General features: G+C 41.4%; 1 protein-coding gene across 2 annotated transcripts in view; it reads left to right on the top strand.

Annotated features, from left to right (window-relative positions):
- Positions 1-4,594: 4,594 nt before the first annotated feature.
- The window catches only part of grk4 (G protein-coupled receptor kinase 4), a 49,155-nt gene continuing 26,180 nt past the window's right edge, over positions 4,595-27,569 (top strand). The window contains exons 1-3 of one of the 2 annotated variants that reach the window (XM_003453817.5): positions 4,595-4,938; positions 17,252-17,347; positions 26,699-26,811. In XM_003453817.5, the coding sequence (XP_003453865.1) occupies positions 4,887-4,938; positions 17,252-17,347; positions 26,699-26,811 (261 nt within the window). In that variant the 5' untranslated portion in view covers positions 4,595-4,886. The remainder of the gene's footprint in view (positions 4,939-17,251; positions 17,348-26,698; positions 26,812-27,569) is intronic. The other variant, XM_005458579.4, reaches the window with a different exon arrangement.

Below are 27,569 nucleotides of genomic sequence, written 5' to 3' on the forward strand. Positions count from 1 at the left end.
AACTTTATTGTCATGTTTGTGTCTACACACTCACTAAATTCCTTGCATGCATGAACACACCAGGCCAGTAAAGACAGCGGGGAAAAAAAAAGATCCACTAGTGCCGCCATTTATTCTATAAACCATTCGCATCAGTTTACTTGACTTGAAAAAAAAAACCCCACTTCAGCATTAGCTCTCTGTGGTCCAAAACAGGACCAAGATGCAAATTCTTTTTTAACTGCAATCCCTATCTACATGCTGTGGATATGTGCGTAACCTCTATTATACCTGATACGGGACAGTGAGAAAAGCCTGGTTTGACCAGTTCTCCAAAACTCCAAGTGGCCCTAATCTAATCAATCTCTCACCATGAACAGGTTGTGTTCCAAATACACACTACATAGGTTATAACAAGCTGGTAGTTCTTCAGTATGAAATCTTATGTATTCCAGAAATATGTGCAGGGCCCGCTTCTGTATAGCTATAACACAGCAACTTGGAAGAAGAAAGTACAGTAAACTTATGGAAAAGTAGTACACTGGCAAAGGAAAAACCTTAAAGCCTTGACTCTAGTGTCTATATTTTATAACTATCTTATTTTCCAGGTGTATATGTGTGATCAGATTTTGGTTTTTATGACAGTAAATGCAACGGGGGGTGAAATACAACTTGATTAAATTCATTCACTTATTTTTATGACTGTCAGTCTTGCAAATGTTTTCAGATGTTTTGAGACTGTGTAGCTTTGATTCAAAATCACCACCTCATCTTCATACAGTCGTTAATGCCAACGGCACCATCTGGTGTCGTCAGTGTGGCTTGCATTAAAACGAAATGGGTGGGAAAAAAATGAAAATGGAAATGAATTGTTGGCACGGTGGTTAGCACTGTTGGCTCACAGCAAGAAGATCCTGAGTTCAATTCTACCATCAGGCCAGGGTCTTCCATTGTGGAGTTTGCATGTTCTCCCTGTGTTTGTATGGGTACTCCAGCTTCCTCCCACAGTCCAAAGACATGCAGTTAGTGGGAATAGGTTAACTGGAAGCTTTAAATTGCCCATAGGTGCGAATGGTTGTCCTTTTCTATATGTCAGCCCTGCGACAGACTGGTGACCTGTCCAGGGTGTACCCTGCCTCTCACCCTAAGATAGCTTGCATAGGCAGTAATTCATTAGTTTAATCTTTAAACTGAATTTTACAATATTTTACTCTGAATTGTGGTGGAGTATAAAACAAGGAATAAAATAAATTATTCTAATAAAGTACAAGTTCTTTATATATACTGTTACAATGGTGGATATTCATTTCACATTTCAAGTTTCAATTAATGAGGTTACTGTCTGTATAATCCCTCTGAGCAAAGGGCTCAGACTCCAGGCTGCTCTGAATGCCCCATGTCAGCAAAAGAATCATGCTGTTGGATCTTAATGATGTTAATGAGGGCGTAAATAATTAATCTCAGACTGTGAGCACAGAAGCCACACCCACCTGCTGTTCAAAACTTTCCAAGGTTTGTTAGATGCAGCCAATCAGAAGAAAGATGCCTTAAAGGAAGATTTGATATGTTTTTACATTTGCAGTAAAAAAAATAATACCCTACATGACACCTGCTGAACTTTGAAGGATATTATGGGAATCTCAAACCAGTGAAACAGTATAATGGGAGTATGTGGTGCACATTAAGAACAGAGGTCTACAGAGGTGAAAAGGTGCCTTGCTAGAGGGGGCGTTTACACCGATCTGTAATAGGACGACATGGTGTTGCAGTGGTTAGTAGTCTCACCTCAGAGCAAGAATATTCTTCTCAGAATTAACAAATTTGTTTACGTGAACATTTTTTGTGTTTGGTTAATTTATCTACTAACTAACTTTTAGTTAAGTATATTTAAATGATTATGGCTATTAAATTGAATGGAATTACCTAAAATTGAATGCTGTTTTCATGACCTTTTTTTTTAGCTAGTCTTGTCTGGCAACTTTTGCAATCACAATTATGATCTAAAGTGCTAATTAAGTTTTCTTTTTCAAGACAACTAAATAGAAAATTTCAGACTTTTTCTCAGAATTCTGAAAAACAATGAGTCTGCATACAGAGAGGAGGTACTGAGTCACACAGAAAGGCTCTGCAGAGAGTCATAAAAGCTCACAAAACATCACAATCCAACAGCTACCTACCCTGGAAGACATCTTCACCTTTCGTTACCTGGATAGTTACCTAGAAGTTTATCTTATCCCACCCATTATCTGTTTGAACCGTTACCCTCAAGAAAACATCACAGTCTGTTAAAATAAGCACCACACAATCTGTGAGATGGCTACGAGTAACTTTTTTCTCTAATGGTTAAAATTTTATTTGTGAAGAAGTTCATGAAGTTGTTACTATTACTCAAAGGAATGCTTGGCTCAACAGAGCTCTGACTTTTTGTCAGCCTGGCTACAGTGCTGAAGAGAAACCTCCGGTTGTTCTTATTTCCTTCAATCAGTGATGAATACTAAGATGTTCTAGCTTTACAAAGGGCTTTTCTATAGAGCAGCAAACTGGCTTTTCAGGCTAAATAATGATTTTCTAAATTAGTAAGACATTATTTCCTCTACAGCTTACGAATTATCTGCTTTAAGGTGCACATTTGAGAGTTATACCAGGGAGTCAAGTACTTCTGATTTGAAGCTTTCTCTTTCAGAGGAGCTACAGTATCCAAAGTTGTATGTAGTGAAGAAGTAAAAATAATAAGACAATCAACCTTTGTTGGAGTAGCGTTCAGGTAGCTGCTCTGCTCTGTGTTGGCACAAGAAGATAACAGTGGATGAATTATATCCTTAAACTAAGTTACACTTAGCACTTTCAGAAAGATCTCTGCTGTGATCAAATCTCTTCCCCGGTGTTGTGTCATACATTAATGTAAATTTAAATGTTATTAGGAGAGAGAGGGTTTTAAGGAAACACTCTTAAATGTTCAGTTTCTGTGCCATATTTTCAAACAAGATCAAGAGTGTGATGGGTTCTTTTACATTTTGAATGAAGCCAGTTGAGTCTAAAAATAGATTATATGACGTGATGAGGCTGTCATTTTTAGTAGCTACATGGATGTTAAAATCACCCACAATAATTATTTTATCTGAGCTGAGCACTAAACCAGATTCAAAAGTCTGAGTAAGGCCCCGGTGGACAATAGATAACAACAAATAAAACTGTTTTTTGAATTTTCCAGCTGGTGTGGTCAAGACTAGGCTTCAGGTTTTCAAATGAATTAAAACTCTTTGTCTATGGTTGATTAACAATCCAAGTAACCAGGTTTCTGTTACAACGTGGTGATTATGTTCATTTAAATTGCTTAAAATTAGCCAAATTAGTTGACGTAAATACTTTAAATACAATAAATAAGTAAATATGCAAAAGCTGCATGTCAGACTCACACATGACACGTTTATCTGTCTACATAAAAGCTTATTTTTCTCAAAATACTTCTTAAACTGTAACCATGCAACTCTGTATGACGTAATGCACGTTTTGTATTTCTGTGTTATCACCACAAGGTGGAGGCATTGAATCTATGCGCACCACCCGAGCTACTGTTTGTCAAGTTTGATTTGTGTTGGTCTGGACGAGGAAGCTGGCCGTTATTGTTTCTGCAACACAACATACATCCTTATTAACAAATACATTTATTCTGACATTTACTTTCGGTCTTCCTTCTTTCACACCGCGTATCCAGTCCAGGGAGAACACGTTTGATCGATTCTATAACTTGAACAAAAGCCTAAGGCTGTGAGAATCAGTGACCTTTGAGCTCTTGGATTCTCCACAGCCTACCCCTGGGCGTTCTTGCATGACCCTCGTAGCAAAACATAAACCCAAAGAGCTTTCTTTGTGTTGTTGTTGTAGTAGTTGCTCATTCTCATGCACAGAAACAAAGCCAGTCACAAAACTCCAAACATTTTTTAAACAAAATTTGATAAAGTGTTACCTCTTCGACATTATCTCAGGAGGCGGAGTGCTTTTTGCATACCCCCACCCCCTAAGGGTTTGCTGGATCAATGAGTCAGATTACAGTCCCACTTGGTTTCTGAGACATGATAGGCGGAAAACCAACTTGTTATCGCTGTACGTCAGGCTTCGACTTGCAGCAGCTTAAACCCCGACACCATTGTTCACACAACTTTAGGCCTCCGTGACATCTGTGTTTCCTGAGCAAGCAGCGGCTCATGCAACAGCTGAGCAGGAAATTGTGGAGAGGGAAACTTTACCAATTAACACACTCATTCATGTATAGAAAGGCTTTTTGGGTACATTAACAAAAAAAAAAGGGGGGGGGGTATCCTTTTCTAGATCTTTCCAGTAAGCTGTCAATGTATCACGTTATGTTTGTCTACCCGGAAAAAACTTGGAGAAAACCTCACACATAAACATGTTTTAATCCCAAAGTGCCCTGCAATAAATGACATAACCATCGGCAGTTTCAGGAGATTAAGTCTTGGACATGCATGCATGTATACATGAATGCACTTGTGTGTGGATCTGTGCGTAGTTGTGCCGCTTGTAAATTGATCCCTCCTGCTCTTGCTGGTTCGTTGTGCAGAGAAGGGGCGAGGAGGAGGAGGAGGAGGAAGAAAAGGAGGAGGAGGGAGCTGAAACAGGAAGGAAAGCAGGCGGAGAGGGACGGGAGGGAGGCTGTGAATGCTAACAAGCCCCGTCGTAACCGTATAGCTGTGTAGGTAGGGTTTGATAAAACATCTTGCAATGGAGAGGAACGACGACCACTATTAAAAGTCCTACTATGCGCCAGCGCAGAGTCCGCCTTGCGCGCGTGCAGCAGCCTCACCGTCGTCGGCACGTTTGATCAGAAAAACCGTCTTTTTTCCTCTGAGTGAAATGTATCGCGACTGCTCGGGATTCACATTCTGACAATGGAGATTGAAAATATCGTGGCCAACACGGTTCTCCTGAAGGCACGGGAAGGTAAGTTCAGCTTAATGGCTTCAAGAATGAATCGTCTTTTCTCGCCCTCTTCGGCGACTTGGCCGTAGCTTTCCGCCTGTCCTTCTCGGGATTTATGCCGTCTCTGTCTCGCATCCCTGCGCAGTGCTTTGTCTCCGGGCAGAACCCAAACATGTTCTGCCGAAATCGGCTGCTCGCACACGAACTGCACGCAGATTCACCGGGGCACCTTAACGTAAGGCCCCGAAGGCTGGAGATGAACAAGGCAGGGAGTGTTTGCAGCATCGCGCTTAGATGGCTGCATTAAATTGAAGGTTGTCGAGCGAATTTTTTCACACAGGCGGCAGTGGTTTGGTGGATATTTACGATGACATAACGGACATTTAATGATATCCACGTTATTGACTGTGGAGCGAAATTTGGCTGCGCAGCGGGGCTCTTTGCGCCGGTGCCTTCTTACCTGTCATTATAGGTTTCGGTGTATTTAAAGCCTAATTAGGAAGGTAAAGTCAACGTGTGGTGTTTTGACGCAGAAGTATGCGGCTGCATTGGCTGTTGATTAGACGGGAAGGGGGTTGTGTGATAGTGAGGGGCTTCTGGAGACTAGAAGGTAGCCCCGGCGGCCCAGGCTCCACAGCCTCGATCGTGCACACTGCTCAGTGGGCCGGGGATCCCACAGAGGCAGCTCACCTGGAGGTGGAAAAGAGGCGAGTATCCATCTGTTTTCCATGAGATGGCAGAGCAGCGAGGCCACTTTTGTAGCCAGTGAGTGGGCGCTGGGTGGGTGTGCAACACTGTATCAGCAGCCAGAGGAGGGGCGGGGGGGAGAGAAGAAGTGTAATTACTGCTCAACGATTTCCACTCGTGTGTTTTTTTTCTCTCTTTCTTCCCCCTCCAAACGAAATCGAGCAGGAGGCTTTGTGATTTCAGATGATATTATGCAAGCTGATGCATTTTTCTCGAAAGCAAATTCACTCACAAGCCCGAAAGGCTGGAGTGGGGGTCGCGCCTCGGTGTGCAGAGGCCTTCCCTGCTTATGGTTTACATTATATTCAGAATGCGTTTCAGTTGGAGACTGAACGCCAACACTGCCGTGAAATGGATTGTTCACGGCAGCTGTGAATCCATTTCATAGCAGCAGTTGCTCCGTACGAGGCGAAGCACCAGGCTCTCCTTTCGCTGCCTTTAAATGGTGCTCGGCATAGGCTTGCCACGAATGTCCCGATGTTACTGCACAAGAGTCGGATCTACAGGCTCAATACCTGCCAGAGTTCACCTTCTCTTATCACCAGAGACCCCCCAAAGGCCCTCGGACCACAAAGATAGCGGGAAGAGCACATCTGTCAACAATTTCACAATGTTATACATAATTAAAGCATTGGAAACGGAGAGATTTATTGATTAACCGGTTAGTCATTTAACAGGCAGTTGATCACGTCAGTTTATTGAGCGAAAATACAAAGCTCTAGCTTATTACACCTTTACACTGGTTTTATTTGGTTGGAAAGGGTGGAAAGTGAAATCACCAGCACCACAAGCATCCTCAGTATAATTAGAGTTGCGTTTTTATATTTCTCCCTGCCATACTATTCACCATTCATTGTCTTAATTATCATTAAGCCTAAAACAGCTAACGACCCCTCAGTTTATTCCTGGAAGGTGCACTGGAGACTAGTTGGATGTTAAATCATCTTTCCATAGGCGGGTGTTCTCAGCTGGCAAAGCCTTTCACAATGCCACAGTGACAGTTGTCAACAATGGCAGAGTAACTAGTTACAGAGCGAACAGCACCTTTAAAAGCACACAAATCCAGACAGAAAGCAGCTTCTATGCATCACATTGCAGTGGCCTTCTATCCAAGAGTCTCTCTTTGGTTACCTTCATGCCACACTGTACATAACAGCATTTGCATGACCCTGCTGATGTGTCCTTCAGTAAGACATTAAATCACTTGCTCTGTAGCTCTCTGACCTCACTGTGGAGAGAGAAAATTACAGATTATTAGTCTTAAGCTGCGCAAACCAACTCGGGTTCTGTTGACAGTTTTCGGCTTCTCTGAATTACCGCTACACGTTTGTTGGTGTCCAGAAAACTGTTGAGTGTGACTTTATACAGTCATTCTTTATACACCTGTGCATGTGAAACTGGGTGGCCACAGTGAGAAGTGTTATGATAGGGTGTGTTCAGTCTGGCGCAGTTGAAATGACACGCGTCAAAGGAAGTGGTTTGAGATGACACTGCTCCTGATGCTCCACACCCCTGCCTATGCGAATTTCACACATGCATTTGTTATAAAATGGAAAAGGAAAAGCGTAATAATAACGGTATTTAATTGATAGGGCGGCGCTCTAAAACTGTGACGAGAAGTTACACAGAAAGTTTGAAGACGTTTGTGGGAAGACCAAGAAGAAAACGACTTCAACCGAAAAAATCAAGAGTTCCACCTAACCCAGCATAGTTTCATTAAACATCCCGCGATTAAGTGTATTAATCATTGTGTTAAGCAACCATGTTCAATATTTAACTGTAAATAAACAAACCTGACCACTAGATATTTGATGTGTGGTTTTGGTGGTTCATGTTCACAGAAAATATTTAATACATGACATTTAAACACGGGCACTTGAGCTCATTAAAAAAACAAAAAACTGTTATCATAGTTTGTCTTGCAGACTCCACTGTTTACAATACTTTGCAGGCACCTGAGTTGGCAGAGCACCCTATCACAGTGGAGCAGATGGTGGCGTGAAGAGTGTTGAGGAAAAATTATGTTTACTCTTCTGCTGTAAAAAGTTCTCCTCCCATTACACTTATATGTCAGAGTGTTTTTAATGGCTCCATTGCAGAGACCTTTTGGTGATCAGTTTCAATATAACAACGGTTTACGTGAAATGGGAAAGATGTTTAGGTACACACTGGTATATTGCTTTTAAGCAAACAGTACAGCTGTGTCTTAATTAGGAGATTATGAAGGAAGCCAGAAACTTTATGAGCCACGTCTTCCCTTTGTACACCTGGAAAAATCAGCTAATGCTGAAGCTTAATATTAGCAGTGGTGTTGTAAACAGTTAAAAACGGAAAAGGTTCCTAGAAAAATCCAGACATGTATCCAGTAATGCTGACAGACGACAGCACTTTAACATCTCAGGCTTAATTTATATCTTAGAACAAAACAAAAATGCCTTAAATGATAATACCATATGTATAACAGTTAATAAAGCTGCACTTTAGTTTAAACTGCTGAGGATCATGGGTGTTGTAGTACTTTTTTCTCAGCTAGCTCTCGGGCCTTTTGGTGAAGCTTGACTTGAAACTGCTAACACACTGTGTTACCGTTGGCGAGTCTTTAGTATTGGTATTAGAAATTATTTGCCTTTGTTTTTGTTTAACTGCCTTTCCCAGAGTGCTCTTTGAGAGCCTGCGTTGACTTGTTTTACTGAGCTGTGTGTTATAAATATAGTTGCTGTAAGAGGAGTGGTGATGACATTATGGGGGCCAAGAGAAAAAAATATTTATCTCTTCAATCAGAACATTTTGTCTTTGACTGAATGGTATTTAGTTTGTTTTGTTTCATGTCATTTAATGGGTGTTTTCTGTTTGTTTCTGTAGAACAGCAGATCTGCGATGCTGTCACAGAAATCTGCTGTAGCTTAAAAAAAAAATCACAAAACAATAAAAAACATCAGCGATTATTCTTAAATATGGAGAGACTGGAAATGCACTGATCTGACTGTCCTGCAATATAAGTATTATGCATTTGATAAATAGAAATATGCTCTTATATCCTATTAAAGCAGAAACTTTCATTGTTTTAGCTGCCACCAACTTTACACTCATCTCTTAGGGTGGAAACGCAATATAATCGCTAAGTAGCAATGTGAATTATCTACAGAGGACTAAGGCAAAGGGTTAGATAACTCCACTGGAGACCTCGACATGTAATCACCAAGAGTTACGCTAAAGAGACTGAACCTACGTGGTATTTCAATCTCGGACTTTCTGGAATTAAATGGAATCACAGACCTAAAATGGAAGGAATGTGGATTGTCCAGCGCTCACATGAGCTTTGATTTTTTTTTTGTCAAATTTCTTTCGCAATAGAACAATACAGGTATAAGCAGATATGGCTGCGTTGGTGTCACTAACCTCTGTGCGTGCTCTGCCCTCTCCTTACCACCCTTCAAACTTGAATCCCGTCACTCCTCTCAGACCACTTGTGAGGGTTTTTCTGTGACGTTAGCCAGCGTAGCTTTATTAGTTTTGTGGTTGTAGCTGGGCTAACACTCGTTGTCATCACTCTGGGGTGTTTCCTCCAGCTGAGGCTCATAAAACACATTGCTTTGTGACTGTCCCTTGATGTGGGACTCATTTTACAGTTATTACACCCACAAATGGGCTGTGCGGAGAACGAGATGCACTGTGTTGCGTACTCGGCTCTGCTGCATACCTCTAGCAGGGATGCTTAGCTGGGTGGCTGCTGGGATGTTCATTAACATGTCTTCTTGGGAAGCTGAGTAAACATGAAGAGGCACTTTTGAAGCACTTTATGAACATCTATTAAATGTTAAATGGGCATTCTTCCTACGACAACCCAGCTGTCAGTCTGCTTTTAACAATGTGTAGGTTATGTGTAAGAGCGAATTCGGAGTGTTGTGGTGACTTATGCTTTGTTTCTCTAAAGAGGTTTTTTAGAAGTGTTGTAGGAAGTGTATTAAATGCCCCTAAAGATTTTTCATGCTTTATTCATTTTCCTTTTTATAACATTAATAAAGTCCCAGTTTTAGATTCTGCCCTTGGTAAATTTCACATCAGTCCTGCCTTCAAATATGACCCGATGTGTTGTCCTGTTAAAGTTCATTTTCAAGGTGTAATCTCTTCTATGTGTCCTGTGCTCAAGGGCCCCGTTCTGGGAAGGCCTCTTTTCTGTATTTCAGTTTTCCCTGCCAGGCCATGAAATTAACCATTCCACCCTTCATCTAAGAGACAGCTGTAGATAACTCCCAGATGATTAACCTTTCAGTTTGTTCTCTTAAAAGCACATGAAGTCTGTCGGTATCTTGCTCAAGTTTAGTCTGACCATGTTCCCGTACCGTCCTTCCCTCCCCCTTCTCCCCTAAGACACTGTGAAAACAAGGGTCAGTTTTCAAGCACGCCTCGGCTCGGTTTAATGGAATACCTCAAGCACAGAGACATGAGGAAGAAAAGGTCTTGCAAAACACCATAGCACGCTGCTGGAATGAGCACGGGAGCTTGTTTATGTGCAAAGTGCTGTGCTCTGTGTGAGTGTGCTCGTGCTTGTCATTTTGCTCATGTGAAAAATTGCTTGTCCTACCTCATGTGAGATCCGCTGCCCCCCCACGCCCTGCCGACTTCTTCGTTTGTTGTCACGTACTGGAATTTACTGTGATGTTGCAGCGTCCCTCGCAGTTTTGCACGCGAGCCACTCTTTCTCTCAGGGCCATATGGAGGAGGAGGAAAGTCTGGTTATAAAGAATTAATGAAGGCATAACGGGAGAAGAAAACTGTTTATATATGGAGGGCAGCAAGAGGCTGATTCAGAACATGTGAGCGAGGTGAGGAGTAGAGCAGAGCAGAGCTGGCTGATATTCACATGTTTCTCTTTTCCTCTCTCTCAGCTGATGTGTGTCTTTCAGTGCAAGTATACAGATGGATTACCTTACGCAAACACTGGGCCTTTGCTCTCAATAGGCAACACAGATACTCACAGCTAATATTTTCCTTATCAGGGGCTGCACCAGCCAATCACACACTGTATGAGAGAGTGACTGGGAAAGCAACAGACCATTCATTTATCATGGCCAGGCTCCATTGTGCCTATGTGCGTGTGCATGCTCGTATTACAATGGGCCTAAACTATGTGTGACCCTCTCTCATTTCCTACTATTTAAGTCATGTTTTTGGGAGACGGCTGTGGCAGTCCAATACAAACCTCCACCTATGCTGCTGCTGTTGGACAGGCTTCAAATCAGAAGAAGCGCCGAATATTCAGGATGTGATTGCACTGACCGAGAATATCCTGGTAAACATTATTATCAGTGTTTTGAAAGTTAGAAAAACTTTTCTCATGTGCAATGTAGTTAATTTACTCAACAGCGTTTTGGCTTATTACCTCTCTCTATTAACCTCGGTTTTCATTTACTTTGCTCCTACTGTCATGATCAGAGTTAATGCCAAAAGTACATGGTGAGCCCCATCTTTGACCTTCATGCAGCTTATTATGTCAGAGTTCAAAGTAGTAAACCTTCACGTACTCATTAAAAGTCACTCTGCGTAAGTGTGTAGCCTAACTGGCTGAATCATATTGTGTGAATACAGGCTGCTTACTGCCATGGTCAGGCTGTGACTGTCACAGACGAGTTGGATTTTCTGGCCTTGTGGCTGTTATTCCGAGTGTCAGCATGTGACATGTGTTCATCAGATGGCTGAGCGGCTTCCTCCATATGGTGATTCAAAATAAAAACGAGTTGTGATGACAGCAACGCTGCTCTATGTTCACGGCAACATCTGAAGAAGCTGGGAATCACAGCAGAGAAAATACTCGGTGATGGTGTTTTGTCGTTTAAGTGTTTTCTAGTTCCCAATATCGGAGCAAATAAGACTTTTTATCTTATTTTTTACATAATGTTTTTTTGTTATAGTGTATTTTTCTGAGTATTAAAATGATCATTTGTGGCACACAGAGATAAAAAGTTGCCGTCCTCTTGATGTTAATGGCACCAGCCACATAAGGGCAATATCAAGGCCAGCAAACTTGGGGTCTATGTGGTTATTACTTTGAGATGTACAACCTGCCTAAATGTTTGCAGTTTTTTAAATTTTTATTGCAGTTTTAGTTTGCTCTGACCCTTCATGGTGATGGTGGGATAATATCATCTGATTCACTTAAGAAAACATGTTATCTTTTTGAAAAACATGACAAAGGTTTCGCCATATCTCGACCCAAATGATCTCTAGAAGTTGTTAGAAAAACAGATTTGATCCATGGAGGCTCCACCTTGTACCTTACTGAACTTTCTGCTGCTTGGTGCCTAAAGCCTTCACACGTCTTGTGGAGTCCATGGGGTGCAGAGCTGTTTTGGATTTAGATGTATCCTCGATGCACTAATAGTCTGACTGATTTGCATCTTTGTTTTGTATCACCTGTTTACAGGCAGAAACTGTTTTTGTCTCACTTGTAAGACCTAATTTTACTATGACACTTCCTGTGAAATAACTAGTGAACTCTGTTTGAACTGGTATTAATAAAAGACAAATCTGAAGTGTGAATTTGTAACTGCTGCAGGAATTAGGATGCGGCTGCGCAGTGAGAGCTGCGCTGAAACGATACTGCTACAGTCGAATATGCGACCTCCAGTTTGGCTTCTTCTTTCACTTGAGATGAAAGGGAGATGAAAGAAGTAAAGGCAGTGAAATAGGGATGTCACCGGACTGAATTTGTCTTGCACGTGCGCTACAAGCACACCAGTGATCACAGAGTAGGAGAAAAAGCAGACTCAAAAGAGAACAATGAATGTACATTCATTAAAGCAGCCATAACTCACCTCAGACAGAGAACTGCAAACAGTAGCTCCATGAAGATACTTAGTGTACACATGTGCTCTTTTTATTTTTTCTGCAGTCTCAGTTTTATACGTGTCTAACCGGTTAGACTTGAAAATTCAGAAAATACAGTAAAATACACTTCAGGACGGTAAATAACACTGCTAGTGATTTTACTTTGTCTGCTGTAATTTGTATTGTCACAGCTGTAAATTTAAAAAAAAGTATTTATTTATATATATTTGTGTGTATATAATTTCTCTATTCCCTATCACATTTGCACCAATGGCACTTGTGTCCCCTTTAACAAATGACAGACTGTTGGCTGTTGTCAAAAAGAAAGACGTGGTTACATAAAGTTGCTTTAAACAAGCTGAGTGTTATGTTGGGTCATCTATTCAGCTGTTGCCAAAGCAGTTTTTCTGGCCTTTTTTGTGGCATTTTGCTTTGGTTGGATGGGTGACAGTACCGAGTGACAGGAAACAAGGGGAAATGGAGAGGGGAGTGATGTGAGGCAACTGTGGCCAGTCTAACTCAAACCAGAAAAGCTGGTGACATGTTACTACATCTTACTGATGTACGACCGGGATGACCCCGCTTTCTATAACTTTTTTCTTTCAGGAAAGGAATGTGCATTCTCGCATATCCTCAAGCTGCATGTCTTGTTTTTGATGTCAGTCTTCCTCAGTCCGTCTTAGCTCTTTTTGAGCCTCGTCATTGCCGTACACGCGTCGGACTTTTGCAGATCTTGCTTGGTGATCTCAGCGCTGGCTGTAGCTCAGCTATGAATGAGCAAAACTTCTCTGAAGTCAGTGTTTATGGAGGGCCCCGTTCTCTCGAAGGGGAGAACCAAAGTTAAATAAATACTTGCTCCATCCTGTCTGCATTAAGGGCCTGCACACATGGCTTTGACGTCAGAGTGACATTAAACAGGGTGGGGTGGCCCAGCCGGCTCTGACAAGCATGAGCACACACGCGCATACACACATTCTTCAAAAGCTTGCTATTAAAATCTTCTTTCTTTTCACTATCTTTGTCTATCTGGTGTCTTTGTCAGTTCTTTCCCGTTTCATTCTCTTTCTTTCCATTGGAAATTTGAGTCTCATGTCATTTTTACAGTATAGAACCCATTGGCTGAAACACTCACATTTCCTTCTCACAGTATAAGAAGGCAACACGAGAGAAGTAAATCTCTGTCTATTTCTTACTTTCTGCAGAGCAAGTTTGATTGTATTCATCAATCTTGCAGTGTTTTTGGCTCAATGTATTTGCAGACCTGTCCTGCAAAATGGGCCAGTGCAACTGGCCATCATCACACAACGTGTGCAACAGCCAATCTAACATTTTACTTCAGTATTTTTCTTCGTTGGCTTCCTTTGTTTGTGTATTCAGTTTTCCTGCAACAAGGAAACATAGCTGTGTGTGTGTGTGTGTGTGTGTGTGTGTGTGTGTGTGTGCGTGCCCTGGAGCCTCACAACAGGTCCGTCAGCATACCTGTCTTCAACAACTTGATACCACATGATTTTAAAAGCTTCGTATATCAACAAGCAGTTCCAGTTAAACAGTTCAAGTTTTCTCACGGTTAAAAGAAGAAGAAAAAAAAAAGCGTCCTTTTTGAATGTGTGTACTACTGATGCATGTTGCATGTCCAAACAAATTCAGGCAGTTTGTTTAGGGTGAAAATCAACAACCCACAAACAACAAAGTCATAAAGTGGAACTCTTTCATATTTTATTTTTAATTTTTTAAAGCAGTTTGATGCAGAAGAAGATGGTTGAGGATGTTTTTGTAGTGTTTGGAGCGTGCACACTGTTTGTTCTGCAGGTGTTCGACCGTCATGGCCTCCTGTGAGATTTTGTGCTGAAGCTGTCACATGTCTCTGCCGGACCAGCTGGTGTCTAGTGAACTTTGGGGCAGAGGATTTCCCTCTCTGTTTTCATAATCAAACTGTCTATGTTGCTCACTCACGCTTAGGCTGGCTGATGTACTGATGTAACATAGTAATCGAGAAAAACATTAATGGTTTTAAATGCACTGACTGTGAAACAAGAAGATGGTTGCTCTCTCCTCCTGATAGAATTTTTTGTCATATATAAATACTAATGTTTTTTTTTAATTATTAAAACATACAGAAATGCATCTACTTTTTAATTTTTAAAAGAAAAGATTTTAAGAATTAGAAATGCACAGACTTATGAAACATCAATACTGGCCCCTATTCTCCCTGTTGACTGCCACAGTACTGTGAGCACATAAAATGAGCCAGTGCATGTCAGTATTGCATGTTTCAAAATCAGGTAACCACTTTCATAAATTTAACACAAGCTTCAAACATTTATCCACAAAAAGTCCACAAATATCCATCCATTCATCCATTTTCTTCCGCTTATCCAAATCATGGAAAAACATACCAAACAAAAAAACAAACTTGACCTTTTCCAGGATTGTTGACAGATTTTGACACGTCTGCATATTTTACTTTTAAACACATAGGGTGTTGATATTCAGAGATCTTCAGACATAGTCATAAAAGTTGAGCATAGTGTTGATCATCCATTTGTCTGTGGCATAAGCTCATGCGCAAGCCTATCTGAAGGGAGGAGGTTTTCAGGAAGGTAGACTGCCTTGTATTTGCATCCTTTTTGTATAATAAACAGTCCAGAGGCAGATATGAAATGATTAGAGATGAGAATTGGCTAAAGACATTTAGCTATTTTTATTTTTATTTATTTATTTTTTTTATTGCCCCCTTTCCACTGATGATGGAGATTAATCTAGAACCAGGTCTTTGTATTCCTACTAGAAAAAAAGGACTGCTCCTAGTCCCTAAAAGCTGGCACCACCAAATTGCTGGGCTCTAAAGTAGGAACCTCTGACGCAAGCGGCTGTGGGAGGGAATATTCATAGATTATTCACAGATAGAACTGTGATTTTTTTTTTTTTTTTCGTCTTCCTTGTATAATTCCCCCAGCCTTTGTTAGCAACGATTTGGGATGCACAACTAGGTCATCATAATGGTGGAAAATGGGTAATTGTGAATTTGTGTTGTGTGTTGAACCATGTGCTTGTCAGGATGGTCCTCCAAGGATCAGTGTTTAGTGAAGGATAGTGAAGAGAAGACAGGAAAGCTGTGAGAAAGCACAGAGAAACTTTACTGGCATTGTGTAATTTTGATCAAGCTTTCAAGTTTGAAGTAAATTTTAGTAAAAATAGTAATGGCAGAGGTCCACAGGCACAATATCAAAGGAATAACATTTTCATAACACCATAAAATACAAATCCTAATCCAATGATGTTGCAATCAGCAAATGTGTGTAGCGCTACATTTTGAAATGTTGATCACCAATTTTAATAATGGCTGAGTTTGCAGACAGATGTTATAAAATATCATATTCTCTCTTTAAGTGTGTGTGTGTGTGTGTGTGTGTGTGTGTGTGTGTGTTATCCAGTATGGAATGATGACCTGTGGATAATGTCCACGGAATAAGTTTGGAACATTATCCACACTTGCTCACATCTGCAAATATCAGGAAACCATCCACTTTGGATTTGTACTTACAACTTACATAGCATGAGTGTGCAACAGGCAGGACACAAGAGTACTGGTTGCCCACTATGAATTACATGGATAGCTTTCTGCTATATTCTTACATTGGCTTAGTTGGACATTGCGTGGATTTTGTGTAAAGGATCTGGCTGGGTGTGGACCATGTAATGTCTGCAGCATGGCCGGTGTAGCTGAGCTTGAGGCAAGAGTTTGAGATGAGAAGGTCATTGACGGAGAAGCAAGGGATTTCCAGATGAGACAGTCTGCAGGCAAACCTCCTCAGTTGGATTGTTTCCCATTTCTGACTTTTTTTCTTCCCCATTTCTCTGCACACACTCACACACACACACACACACACACCCCTGCTGCTATTGGAATGAGATTCCTTATGAAATATACGGAGTGACTGGGGTCCTCTGAAGAGCGCTGTTGTGCCTTGAGATCGTTTACCACTCGTATCAGGGTCATCTGATCTGCCAAGACGACTACCCAACATTACTGTGTGTGCGTGCGAGTGTATGTGTGTGTGTGTGTGTGTGTGAGTCTGCGCGCACGCGCGTTTACGAGAGAGAGAGAGAGACACAATATGTGTGTGCCCCATGATCTTTGAAGCTGTCAACATTCTTCACAACATGCCCTGCCATGATGCTTGGAGGCGACTGGTGAGATGAACCAGCTGCTCTGGCCTCTGGTCAAAGCAAGGTCAACATGAACAAGCTTGTGCGCACCCACACACACGCGCATGCACAGACGCACACACACACGGTTCCCATGGAGTCTTAAAAAGTCTGAAGTATTTCGTTTCATTTTGATTGTCATGAAATGTCTTAAAATCTTCTTTTCTCTTGTGAGAGGTTTTAATTTAGACATGTGTTTTTTCCTAAAACTTGAAGTGAACCTACTGTGCTCATTTCCATATTTCCACCTTCATGTTTTTTGACTGTACTAGAATTGCTTTCCATAATTAAAAAATAATCGTTATTGGATGAAGTAAAGGATAACTAAATAAAAACAAGCTGTTTTAGCTCCTCTCCCTTTCTTTATTCTGATTGGCTGATCCTTGCACACAGTAGGTTTGAACAGCAGGTGGGTGGGGCTTATGTCCTCACAACAGCCCTATTCATATGTTTGTGTTGAAAATGCCACTGGAGGGAAACTGTTAAAGACTCCAAATGCAATATTAAAGCATAGATGGGCTGACGAGGAAACTCTCCTTTTGTGTCTCAGGTGGAGGAGGAAAGAGGAATGGCCGCAGCAAGAAATGGAAAGAGATGCTAAAACTCCCGCACATCAGCCAGTGTGAGGAGCTACGTCGCACCATCGGTAAGAAATGGTAGTGCGTGTGGGTATGTGGGTGTGAGACAAAAAGATAACTTGCCATGCTGTGTCGTTGGGGTGGGCCTGACTGTGTGAGGAAGTTCAGATTGGACTTCCTTCCTGTTTCTACCCGTCTCCACCCGTAGTTACAAGCAAGGGACAGGAAACCCTGTGTGTGTTTGTGTGCGTGTGACTGAGACAGGGAATCCGTTTGCACTGCTGTTTCTGAATCTCAAGCTCTCCTTTAACATTTCTCCTGTGCTTGTTCACACATCAAATGAAAGCATGCTCACCCCAGCTTCCTTCCTTTTCCCAACCTCCAGGTCTAACTTGAAAGTACTGGCAGGATTTTCTCTTTGTGGCCCCGACAAGAGTTCTACTCTTGGGCTTCATAATCTTCTCACCCCCCCAGCCCCCACCCACCCACCATGGTTCCCTGAATGCCACAGCACAAGTGTGTGTGTGTGTGTGTGTGTGTGTGTGTGTGTGTCTGTGTAATAGTGCGTCACAGCTATCTTTGCCAGAGATTGCAGTGCTACCCTCCCCCACATACTCGCATACCCTCCCTCTTTTCTATCTCCATGCCTTTCCCTCCCACTATCTGCAGCTCTTTCCCTCTCTCTCACTCTTTCAGCCACTTCAGAGAAACATAAGAGTGGCAGAACAGGAGAGTTATGGAGAGCACGAGTGGAAAACAAAAACACAGAGGGAGAGAGAGGCTTTTTACAATGAGAGAAAAGATCTTTTGAGGACAGGAGAGGATAGGAAGAAGGCAGAGTCAAAGATGTAGATGCACATATTCGCTGAGGACATGTCTCTCATGACACTCGGTGTTGACTGCACTCGTCGTCGTGTTGATTTCAGATCGCAAGCCCTCACATATACTACTAATTATCCTAATCTTGAAAAAATTGATCTCCATCTCTGGCCCAGTTGTGTGCATTCTCACCTTTTTGTTCCTATCCCAGGTGATGTCATGTCTGCAGCAATAATAATAATAATGACTGTAAGTGGCTGTACAGTTTCTGGAACCGCTACAGTGCTTCAGTTTCATACAGGAGACCAACTTCCATATTCACAATCATGGTTGTGTCTAGGAGTTGCAATACACCAGATTTCCAGTCTAAACCTGAAAGTCTCTGAGCAGCTAACAATCACAATGGATATGGACATCCTTACCCCTTCCCCCCCATTTTTTTTCATGCTTGTTAGGTATGTAGTTGCTTGGGGAATTCCCCAGTATGTACTTATCTCTTGTCACCATTCTCCCTTCCTCATTGGGCTTCTGGTTAACACTGTATCCTCATCTTCCTTGAACTCAGTACGAGTTTTGATACCAACAACCACACTGTTCTTTTGTCCCACCATTAATAACCATGCCACAGCCTCTCAGTCATGTATCTCAAACAACAAAGCAACAGTTCATGAACTTAAGCCCAGGTGCACCTCTATCACAGGAAATGCCCTGTGTTTAATGCTTGTCCCTCTTCTATTCATCCTCTGTATCCTCTCCCTTTAATAGCGTCATACTTCAACATGATGTCAACGTCTGTTGCCGATGGTGTCCAGCGGAAGTTGGACTCCACCACCATTAAATCACAGATGAAAGTTTACTGACTCAAACTAAAATGATAAATCAGGACATGATTGGTCCCAAATCCCCAAATGTGCCTCACCATCAGCAACTCCACTCTGCGTCTGAGTAATTTTTGGCACTTCTCTCCTTTAACCTCAGCGTGTCGCAGCAAAGAGCTTTTTTTTTTCCCAGGAATTTTTTTTTTCTCTTTGCTTCCAAAACTTTTATCCATGCCTCCAGCACATCCAGATGTTGCTACTGCAACTGCATTCTTTATGGTACAAGTAAAGTAAACTCCTGTACAACTCTGCTAAATGCCGTAGTCCTGCAACCACTATTACTCCTGTCCCTTCAAAACTTTAACTGGGCTCCTGTCCCACATCAGAATCCATTTCAGAGTCCTTCTGTTCATCACCACACACCTTCCATTAGCCTCTACTCATTTAATGCCAAATTCTTGTCAACACCAATCAGGACCAAGCGAAAGAATTCTTTAAAGCTCTCTCCTCTCTCACCATTATCTCCAAGACAGCACTGATCTGTCCATGTTCAGATCACTACTCAAAACTCACGATGTTTATCCGTTATTTGTTTGAATCTGTTAGTTTCTATGATCATTTTTGCTTTTTTCACAGCTTCCACTGCCTTTGTCTGGACAGACGTGTTCGTAAGCTGTAGCTTAACTCAGCGGTCCCCAACCTTTTTTGTGTCACGGACCAGTTTATGTCCGACAATATTTTCAAGGACCGGCCTTTAAGATGTCGCGGATAAATACAACAAAATAAAACCGATAAAAACCCTGAAAACCATAAATTTCACACCTGAGCCTCAACTCTCGCGGCCCGGTACCAAACGGGTTGGGGGCCGGTGGCTTAACTGGTAGGCACGGCCCTAGAACAACAAAGCAGCAATTCTGGTTATTTAATGTAAAATATCTTTGTGTAACCTGAAATCTATCCATCTATCATAATTATTATTATTATTATTATTACTATTATTATTATTGTTATCATTATGTGTGAGGAGGATGGTACCCAGCACATAAATATAACCTTGCATGTATTTATTCCCATTTGGATATTAATGTGCACAGGATTCTAAAAATGGGCAATAAGTGCCTGCCCGTGTGTGTGTTTGTCCTTGTGTGTGTGCATGCACGCATACAGCAGCTGTTAAGGTTCATGTACGTCACTATTACATAGATGCTATTGCGTAATTTCCCTATCACACTGAGTACAAGATCAAAATAATCCTCCTGGTGTGCTTAAACACACAGGCGTGTAGTTATGTGCGTGCACACATACACACGTGCAGAAACACTCACACTTGCCCGTTCAGAGTGTAGGCACAGTGGACAGAATACAGTGTAGCGACTGATAGCAGAGTCTTTGTTGTGTCTTGATAATGTCAGGCATTTGACCTTAGCCTTGACAAGTGAACGGTAATTCTAGGAAGCTTAGATTACATTATGTGGGTTGCAGGCACTTTGTCTGCCAGCCTTAGACCTCTCTCTCCATATTTCTTTCATTTTTGTCCATCTCTTTCATGCCATTCTCTTTTTTGGCATAGTTAATACATATATTATATGGGCACCTCTTACTTTTGATCACTGCAAACACGTTAGCCTGTTAAACATGGTCCTGAAAGCATAGGTATTTTGGATGGAGACTAAATGCTTGTTGCATAGCAGCAGTGAGCATTGGCCGTGCAGGTGTCTGTTTGCACACAAACACGGGCATGCGCTCCTGCACCTATTGCACGCTTGTGAGCATTTAGCTGACTGTTCACTGTCTCACTAATCTACTCTGTCTTGGTCTAAATTGGAGTTTTGATTGAGTTGTAATTACAGCTGCATTCACTGGCTCAGACAGTTAGTATCCCGTGCTAGTTCGAGCCTTACAGTGCTCCCTCCTCTCTTTTTAATCCCCTTATTTACCAGTTCCATTTTTCTCTGACACCTTATTGACTTGTGTGCTTTGCCTCTTTCCCAATCTCCTTTCATATTTGTTCATATTCAGGAAATTGGATAGGTTCCTCATAAGCACGGAAGACATTATTGAGAAATTGGGTTTTTTTTTGCAGTTGGGGAACACAAAAAGTATGAGTAAACATCCTCATAGAAATCTAAATGTAGATGGTAAATGGCCTGTATTTGTATAGCGCTTTTCTAGTCCCTAAGGACCCCAACCTGTCATCCACCCATTCACACACTGGTGATGGCAAGCTACATTGTAGCCACAGCCACCCTGGGGCGCACTGACAGAGGCGAGGCTGCCGGACACTGGCGCCACCGGGCCCTCTGACCACCACCAGTAGGCAACGGGTGAAGTGTCTTGCCCAAGGACACAACGACCGAGACTGTCCAAGCCGGGGCTCGAACCACGCTCGGGCCACGATCGCCCCGGAGATAAGGAGTATGCAAAAAAAGAAAAAAATGTATGTGCTTTCCTTCTACACAAATGTCAGTCAAAAACTCAAAAGCATTAGTCCAGTTAAATTTTATATCGCATCAGTTCACAATAACAATCATCTCCAGATCCTTTAAATTGTAAGGTAAAGATCCTACAACATTAGACAGATTACCCCAACATTCAGGCAGTCACCTTTGAGGAAGCACAACTGTGAAAGAAACCCTGGACAGAACCGGTATCAGGAAGGGGCAACTATCTGCCTCTACTGGTTGGGACGGAGGGAGGGAGGGGGACATGGAAAGACCATGTACAACAAATAGGACAAAAAATCTACTGGAGAGAGAAGGCACAACATCAATAACATTGAAGTGGCTCTGCAGTGTCATAGAAATGCTTTGTTACCATAGTTAAAAAAATAAAGAAAAAATTCTCCTGTGTTTATTCATAAAAAGATCTGTTGTGTGTTGCAAACCTGTGAATGGGTACAGCAAAAATCAAACACTAACAACTGGTGTAAATGTACTTTTTATTTAAAGAATTCTGAGACACTTGCTGAGTAAAACGGAAATGTGACACAGACACTTTTCCTAATTTTGACAATCCTACTGAGAAACAGGGATCTTTTTGCTATCAGTGGGGAAAAAATGCTTTCTAGACAATTTCACAATAGTTTCTGTGGCTTCTTTCTTACGCAAATTAGATTTTGTCACCTTAAAGAGTCAGCCAGTTGTGTTGTGATTCAGCAGAGAACTGCCACCACTGGAGCAACAAGCAAAACTCGTCATTAGGATGAAAATGTCCCGAAATACTTGAAAAACTTCTCATGCTAGACTGAAACCTTGTCAGAGGGCCTTTGTAAACCGATTTCGCCCGTCTTTATAATGATATAACAGAGTAAAGAAACAGGATATTTGGTGGTAAAAGACAAGCAACTAATGACTGAAACTGCTGTATGTGTCATTTTCTCTGAACAAAAGAAATGTTTGTTTAATTTTCAGAATGACCAACGGGAAGCCAACCCAAAGTTTCATGTTTTTTGTCAGCTGGCTGAACTCACTTGTCTAATGCTCAGTGAGAAATTAAATGGTGAAAAAATGGCTTAGAAAGTTGATCTATATCTGTTTGTCAGGATGGGTAGGTTAGCCTCAAAACTATCCGATAATTTGTTGTAATGGATAACGAATAGTAATAATTACGAATAATAATAATGAAATTTCTGATGATACAGAAAAAAGATTTGGAAAAAAATGTTCTTGATGCTTACAGCTTGCAGGCAGCAGCACTTAGAAGTGTAGGAAATGGAGGCAAAATAAGATAAGATAACCTTTATTAGTCCCACGCATGGGAAATTTATTATGCAACAGTAGCCTAGGATGTTCAGGTAAAAGTGTAAAATAACTGCTTAAAGCCCTTGTTTTCGACATTACCGTACATTTAGGGAACAATTTTCTCACATATATGGCAAGGTACTGTGTTTTGTTGCAGGTCTTTGAAGCCTTTTTAGATATTTAGTCGTTATCGGACACTGACATGTGCTCTTGCTTTCAGACATGCCTGGGCTTGTCTTGTTGTTGCGCACATAGGGCATTTAAATTCATGGTATTGTTATAGACCGTTATATCACATTACGACATTTTTATTATACAGAAAAATGTATTCTGGTTTTATCACGGACAATATTGTAAAGCACAGCCTGAGCTGTTTGTGATTGTTGAGTAAAAGTAAAAACCACTAAAACAATGAAAATATAAAATGTGTTGAGTTCTGCCTCTGGGCCGGTTTCACACACTTTATATTCAGTACTTTATATTCTGGGAGACTGTCTTCACGGCCACTGTGAGGGGTGTTAATGCATTCAGTTGTCTAAGAACAAGAGATATATAAAGATCAGTTGTCTTCTTTGGCTCTTTTAAACAGGACAAAGTTAGAGCAGTTAGAGAATGTGCTCATATTTGGAGCCAGTCTTGGTTGAGCAGAGTGCAACAGTAAGTAAAAATCCATTCTCACACTTAGCCCAGCAGTTCTTCAGCACTTAACTGGTAAATTTTCTAGCAATGGTGGTTTGTTGCTTGAAAATGACTATCGGACTAAGCCAATGTTGATGTTGTGCTTTGGCCATTTCTTAGTTTGAGTATTCTCTATCAAACCATTTCCTTAAATTGTCAGCTATCACAGGAAGACAGACAGGTACACTGTGCACAAGATGCCAGTCCATCACAGAGCCAATGCAGAGACAGAGACAACCATTCATGCTCACACTAAAACCTATGGGCAATTAAGAATCACCGGTTTGCCCGCCATGCATGCCTTTTGGAGTCTGGGGGAGGAAGCTGGGGTCCCTGGAGACCATGTGGAAAATATGCAGAATACTCACAGAAAGGAGATTTGGACCAGGAATCTTCTTAACGTGAGGTGACTGTGCTAACCACTGCACCACCATGGCCTCTTCAAGCTTTCTAATTGACATGAAATATTTTGACATAGAGAGGACAGCCTGAGCTGGTTCTCCTCTGTCACCACCTCCACCACCTCTACCAACACCACTTCACAGTACAGCTTTTTACAGTGCCGATGATGTAATGGTTTATTTAAACCAACTGGATGATTAATTAATTTGCATTTCATATTTTGATTTCTCTATGCCTGCTAATGAATACGGGACGAGTATCTTGCCCTGTCTCTTTTTGCCAACTTCCTGTGGTTCGCATCGCCCATTGTCCCCTGTTTAATAAAAGCCACTTGTGCTCTCTTAATCGTACGCTGTCAGTAACCTCTTCAATGATTGTCAAGAGTAGCGCGCGAGCCACATTTGGGGATACAGATGTCATACACAGCTACACCACTGTTCTCCTCCGGCCAGACCACTCCACTCCAGAGTTCAAATAAACTGCTCCAAATACTGTTCAAACGCTCTGAAATTGCCTTCATCAGCTATGAGTGTGTAAAGGGCTTTCCCCGCTCCCGCACAGAGCTGATGGGGAAACACCAAAGCAGGCCTCTGAAATCTTGGTGATCAAAGATGAAAGATAATGTCTGAAAGCAAGTGTAACAAAGTACCTTATAAAGTTTTGTGAAAGGGCTTCTGTTGGTCAGATTTTAAATACAGCAGCCTCTTTGTGTAAAGGGAAGTAATAAAAAAAAAAAAAATCCTATCTCTACTCTATTCTGTTTGCCGACCAAGCTGATAAGTTAGGTGCTGTGGTCATGTAGGTGGCGAGTTTGAATAGGCGACGCTGAGCTGCAGAGCAGAAGTAAATCCTGTGTAATAAACAGTGCAGAAGAGAGGGCTGTTGTGAAGATTTCATTTACTGTTGGAGGTTTGCCTGTAGCTGTCAGCACTCCCAAATTTTCATACCTAGCATCTCTCTTCCTCTGTGTATATGAATGTGTGTGGCCTGTTTTTGTTTGTATGTTTATCTTGCCTGTGTGCCTGCGCATCCTTAGCGTAAACCAATGATGGAAAGCGTCCTGGTACAAGAGGAAATATGACTCAATGGACACCATTAGTGCTAATAGGGGCAGGGCCAGCTGTGGGAGAGAAACATGTAAATGAAAAAATGCTAAGATATGTACAAAAAAAACAGATATGTGACATCATGTGGTGTTTTTATTTTATTTTTTTCAGAAAAGAATACTTCTCTTTTTCTTTTTTTCTTTTTTTAAGGTAGAGGTTTTTTTTCCCCGTGAGGTGGAGACCGAATTTCTTTTAACTTGACCCTTACATTTCTTTTTTAAATTTTTGTGTAGATCCCCATTACTTTGTGTAAAATTAATAGCTAGATCTGTCTGGGGGGGAAAAAGTGTGTTTATTTGTAGGAAAAACCTTGTTTTAGCTAAGATGTATTGGATATATAGTAATGAGGAAAAGTCTCGACCCACTCCCTATTTCTTTATATTTTACTTCCATTCTGCATTCTACATTTCAGTCGGCCCAATGTACCTCCATCTGTATTTTCAGATGGAAAAAACCTGTTTTTGCTTTGTATACTATACTTCCATGTAGGTTTGCACGTTTCAAAAACTCACTGCACACATTTCACATTTTTCTAGAAAAATATAAAAAATGATGGGTGGCTGAAAACCTCTGCACAGTACTGTAGATAATGGCTTCTCAGATTTACAGTTTTCAGCTTTTCTTTTAAGCAACTTCAGTGTCCATTATCCCAAGTACTGCTTTTCTTTGGTTAAACATGCCAACCAATACAAATACAAATCTTTCACTCTGTATAGTAAAAAAAACAAAAATATACGCTGGGGAAAAAAGCTTAATTTTTTATTTATTTATGTTATTTTTTTGTAAAGCAGCTAGTTAGTGCTAGCTTGTTGTTAGCTAACAAAGGACGAAAGGACTGGTACATAGTCATTGTAAAACATGGACGTGGCTTCCAGGTCTGAAAAACGAAGCCTCTTATTTGTCACCAGATGACAGTAAGTGTGTTTGCAAAAAGATTGTTGCTCCCGTAGCGGTCTATGGGGAAAATGGTTTTCTGTCTTGACCTCTGGAGACATTTGTTTTTCTGAGCATGTGGACTCAGTCACTCATTTTAGGTCAAACTATGTTTGACATACGTATTATGTTTCAAAATGGTGGATTATCTGCGGTATGCTCCTTGGCTTATGATTTGTGACTGACAGGTTGTTGTGGTAAGTGTGCGGTTTTACACACAGACCTGCCCCTTCTTGTCACATTCCACGTCAAAACACTAAGATGGCAGCTGTGAAAATGCTCATGCTTAAAATGTTTAAAAGGGCGCTTCACAAGCGAATGCGGTGATCAAAATTGACAATTCGTGTTTCTAGACTTAATTTTTAGTGTTTCTTTGTGCTCCTCAAAACAAATTTTCATACATTAAGCTTGTCCTTGGCACAGAATTTTGAAATATATGTTTTTTAAATGCATTTTTTTGTATTTCATGTGGATGGAGATGTGTTTCAAAACAGAAGCAGAAAAAAATTGCTTACAGTTTTGCTGTCACCAGGAAACGTGACAGTTCCTAACCATTAATTGCCCTTTCGCGACTATTTCGAGTTTAACTGTGAGAACTATAAAAGGCCTCCACCAGTTCGTTTCACACTTTGGCTCACAACACAAAGTTAATTCAAATGAAAACAAATTATCCCTTAAGCCCACTAATATAGTGATATAGGTCAATGGTTTCCAACTCCTGAAATCAAAGAGAATTTATTTTTTGTTTCGCTGGGCAAAAATATAGTTACTTACAGTTTCATGCCGTAGGGTTATCATTTCCTCCTAGCATAATCATCTCATGGAATCGCTGGTGTAACGTAATGTCCAGTGTGTGTTGTATTACATTTCTCCTTCTATCTCCCTCCCCCTCATCTTTTTTCCTTCCCCTGTCTTCTTCTCAGAGAGGGACTACACTAGTCTATGTGAGAAGCAGCCCATTGGTCGGCTGTTATTCCGTCAGTACTGTGACACAAGGCCAGAGCTGAAGCGCTGCATGGAATTTATGGATGCTGTGGTAAGACTTTGAGTCCATTGCAACTACTCTGCATATTCTCTGATATCCTTATAAGTGTTCTTGTGTTTTACAGAACCCCCTTTGTCACCTTCTTGCCAGTCTTTCCCTTTCTCCGTCTTTTTTACCTTCATATGTCTATGATTTCTCCCATGAGACCTTCCTGGATCAGGGCCCGCAGAGCAATGGACAGGACAGGAAAGGAAAGTCAGTGCAAAGTCCCCTTGCCTGTTCTTGGCAGTCACATAGGGAGGTGGGTGGGGTGGGCGTAGTGGGTGATTAGCGACTTAGAGAAGCTGTCAGGGAGCAGACTCCTCCCCTTCCTCCATGCACTCCTCCATGAGGTCAAGCCAACGTCAGAGGCAGGTCCCCTGGGTGAGCAGGCAAACACAGGCCCAAGCTTGTGTCTAGGCCCCTGATGGTATGCAAGAAGGGAAAACAGGGGAGGAATCATGCTTATTTAATGAGGTCCTAGATTTGTGTTGTTTTTGTTTCTTTTAGTTTTAGTTTTTTTTTTTAAAGGTAGGCAGACACATACATACACACCAACTGACAAATGCTTGAAATGTAATGAGCAACTTTTTAGTCGTCAACATGTGCCACGAGTCTCCCCGAGGACTTTGTGTCTTGGCTGATGTGTAGTAGTGCTGCTCAGTCCCATTCGTCTCTGCGGAGCGTGTTTTCAAACAAAACACACGGCGCAAAGCAGTCAAACTCCAGAGCGTGTCCCTGCCTACAGCCATATTTGACCAAAGACACAA

This window comes from Oreochromis niloticus, linkage group LG6 (genome assembly GCF_001858045.2).
Source record: "Oreochromis niloticus isolate F11D_XX linkage group LG6, O_niloticus_UMD_NMBU, whole genome shotgun sequence".
Taxonomy (NCBI): Eukaryota; Metazoa; Chordata; class Actinopteri; order Cichliformes; family Cichlidae; genus Oreochromis; species Oreochromis niloticus.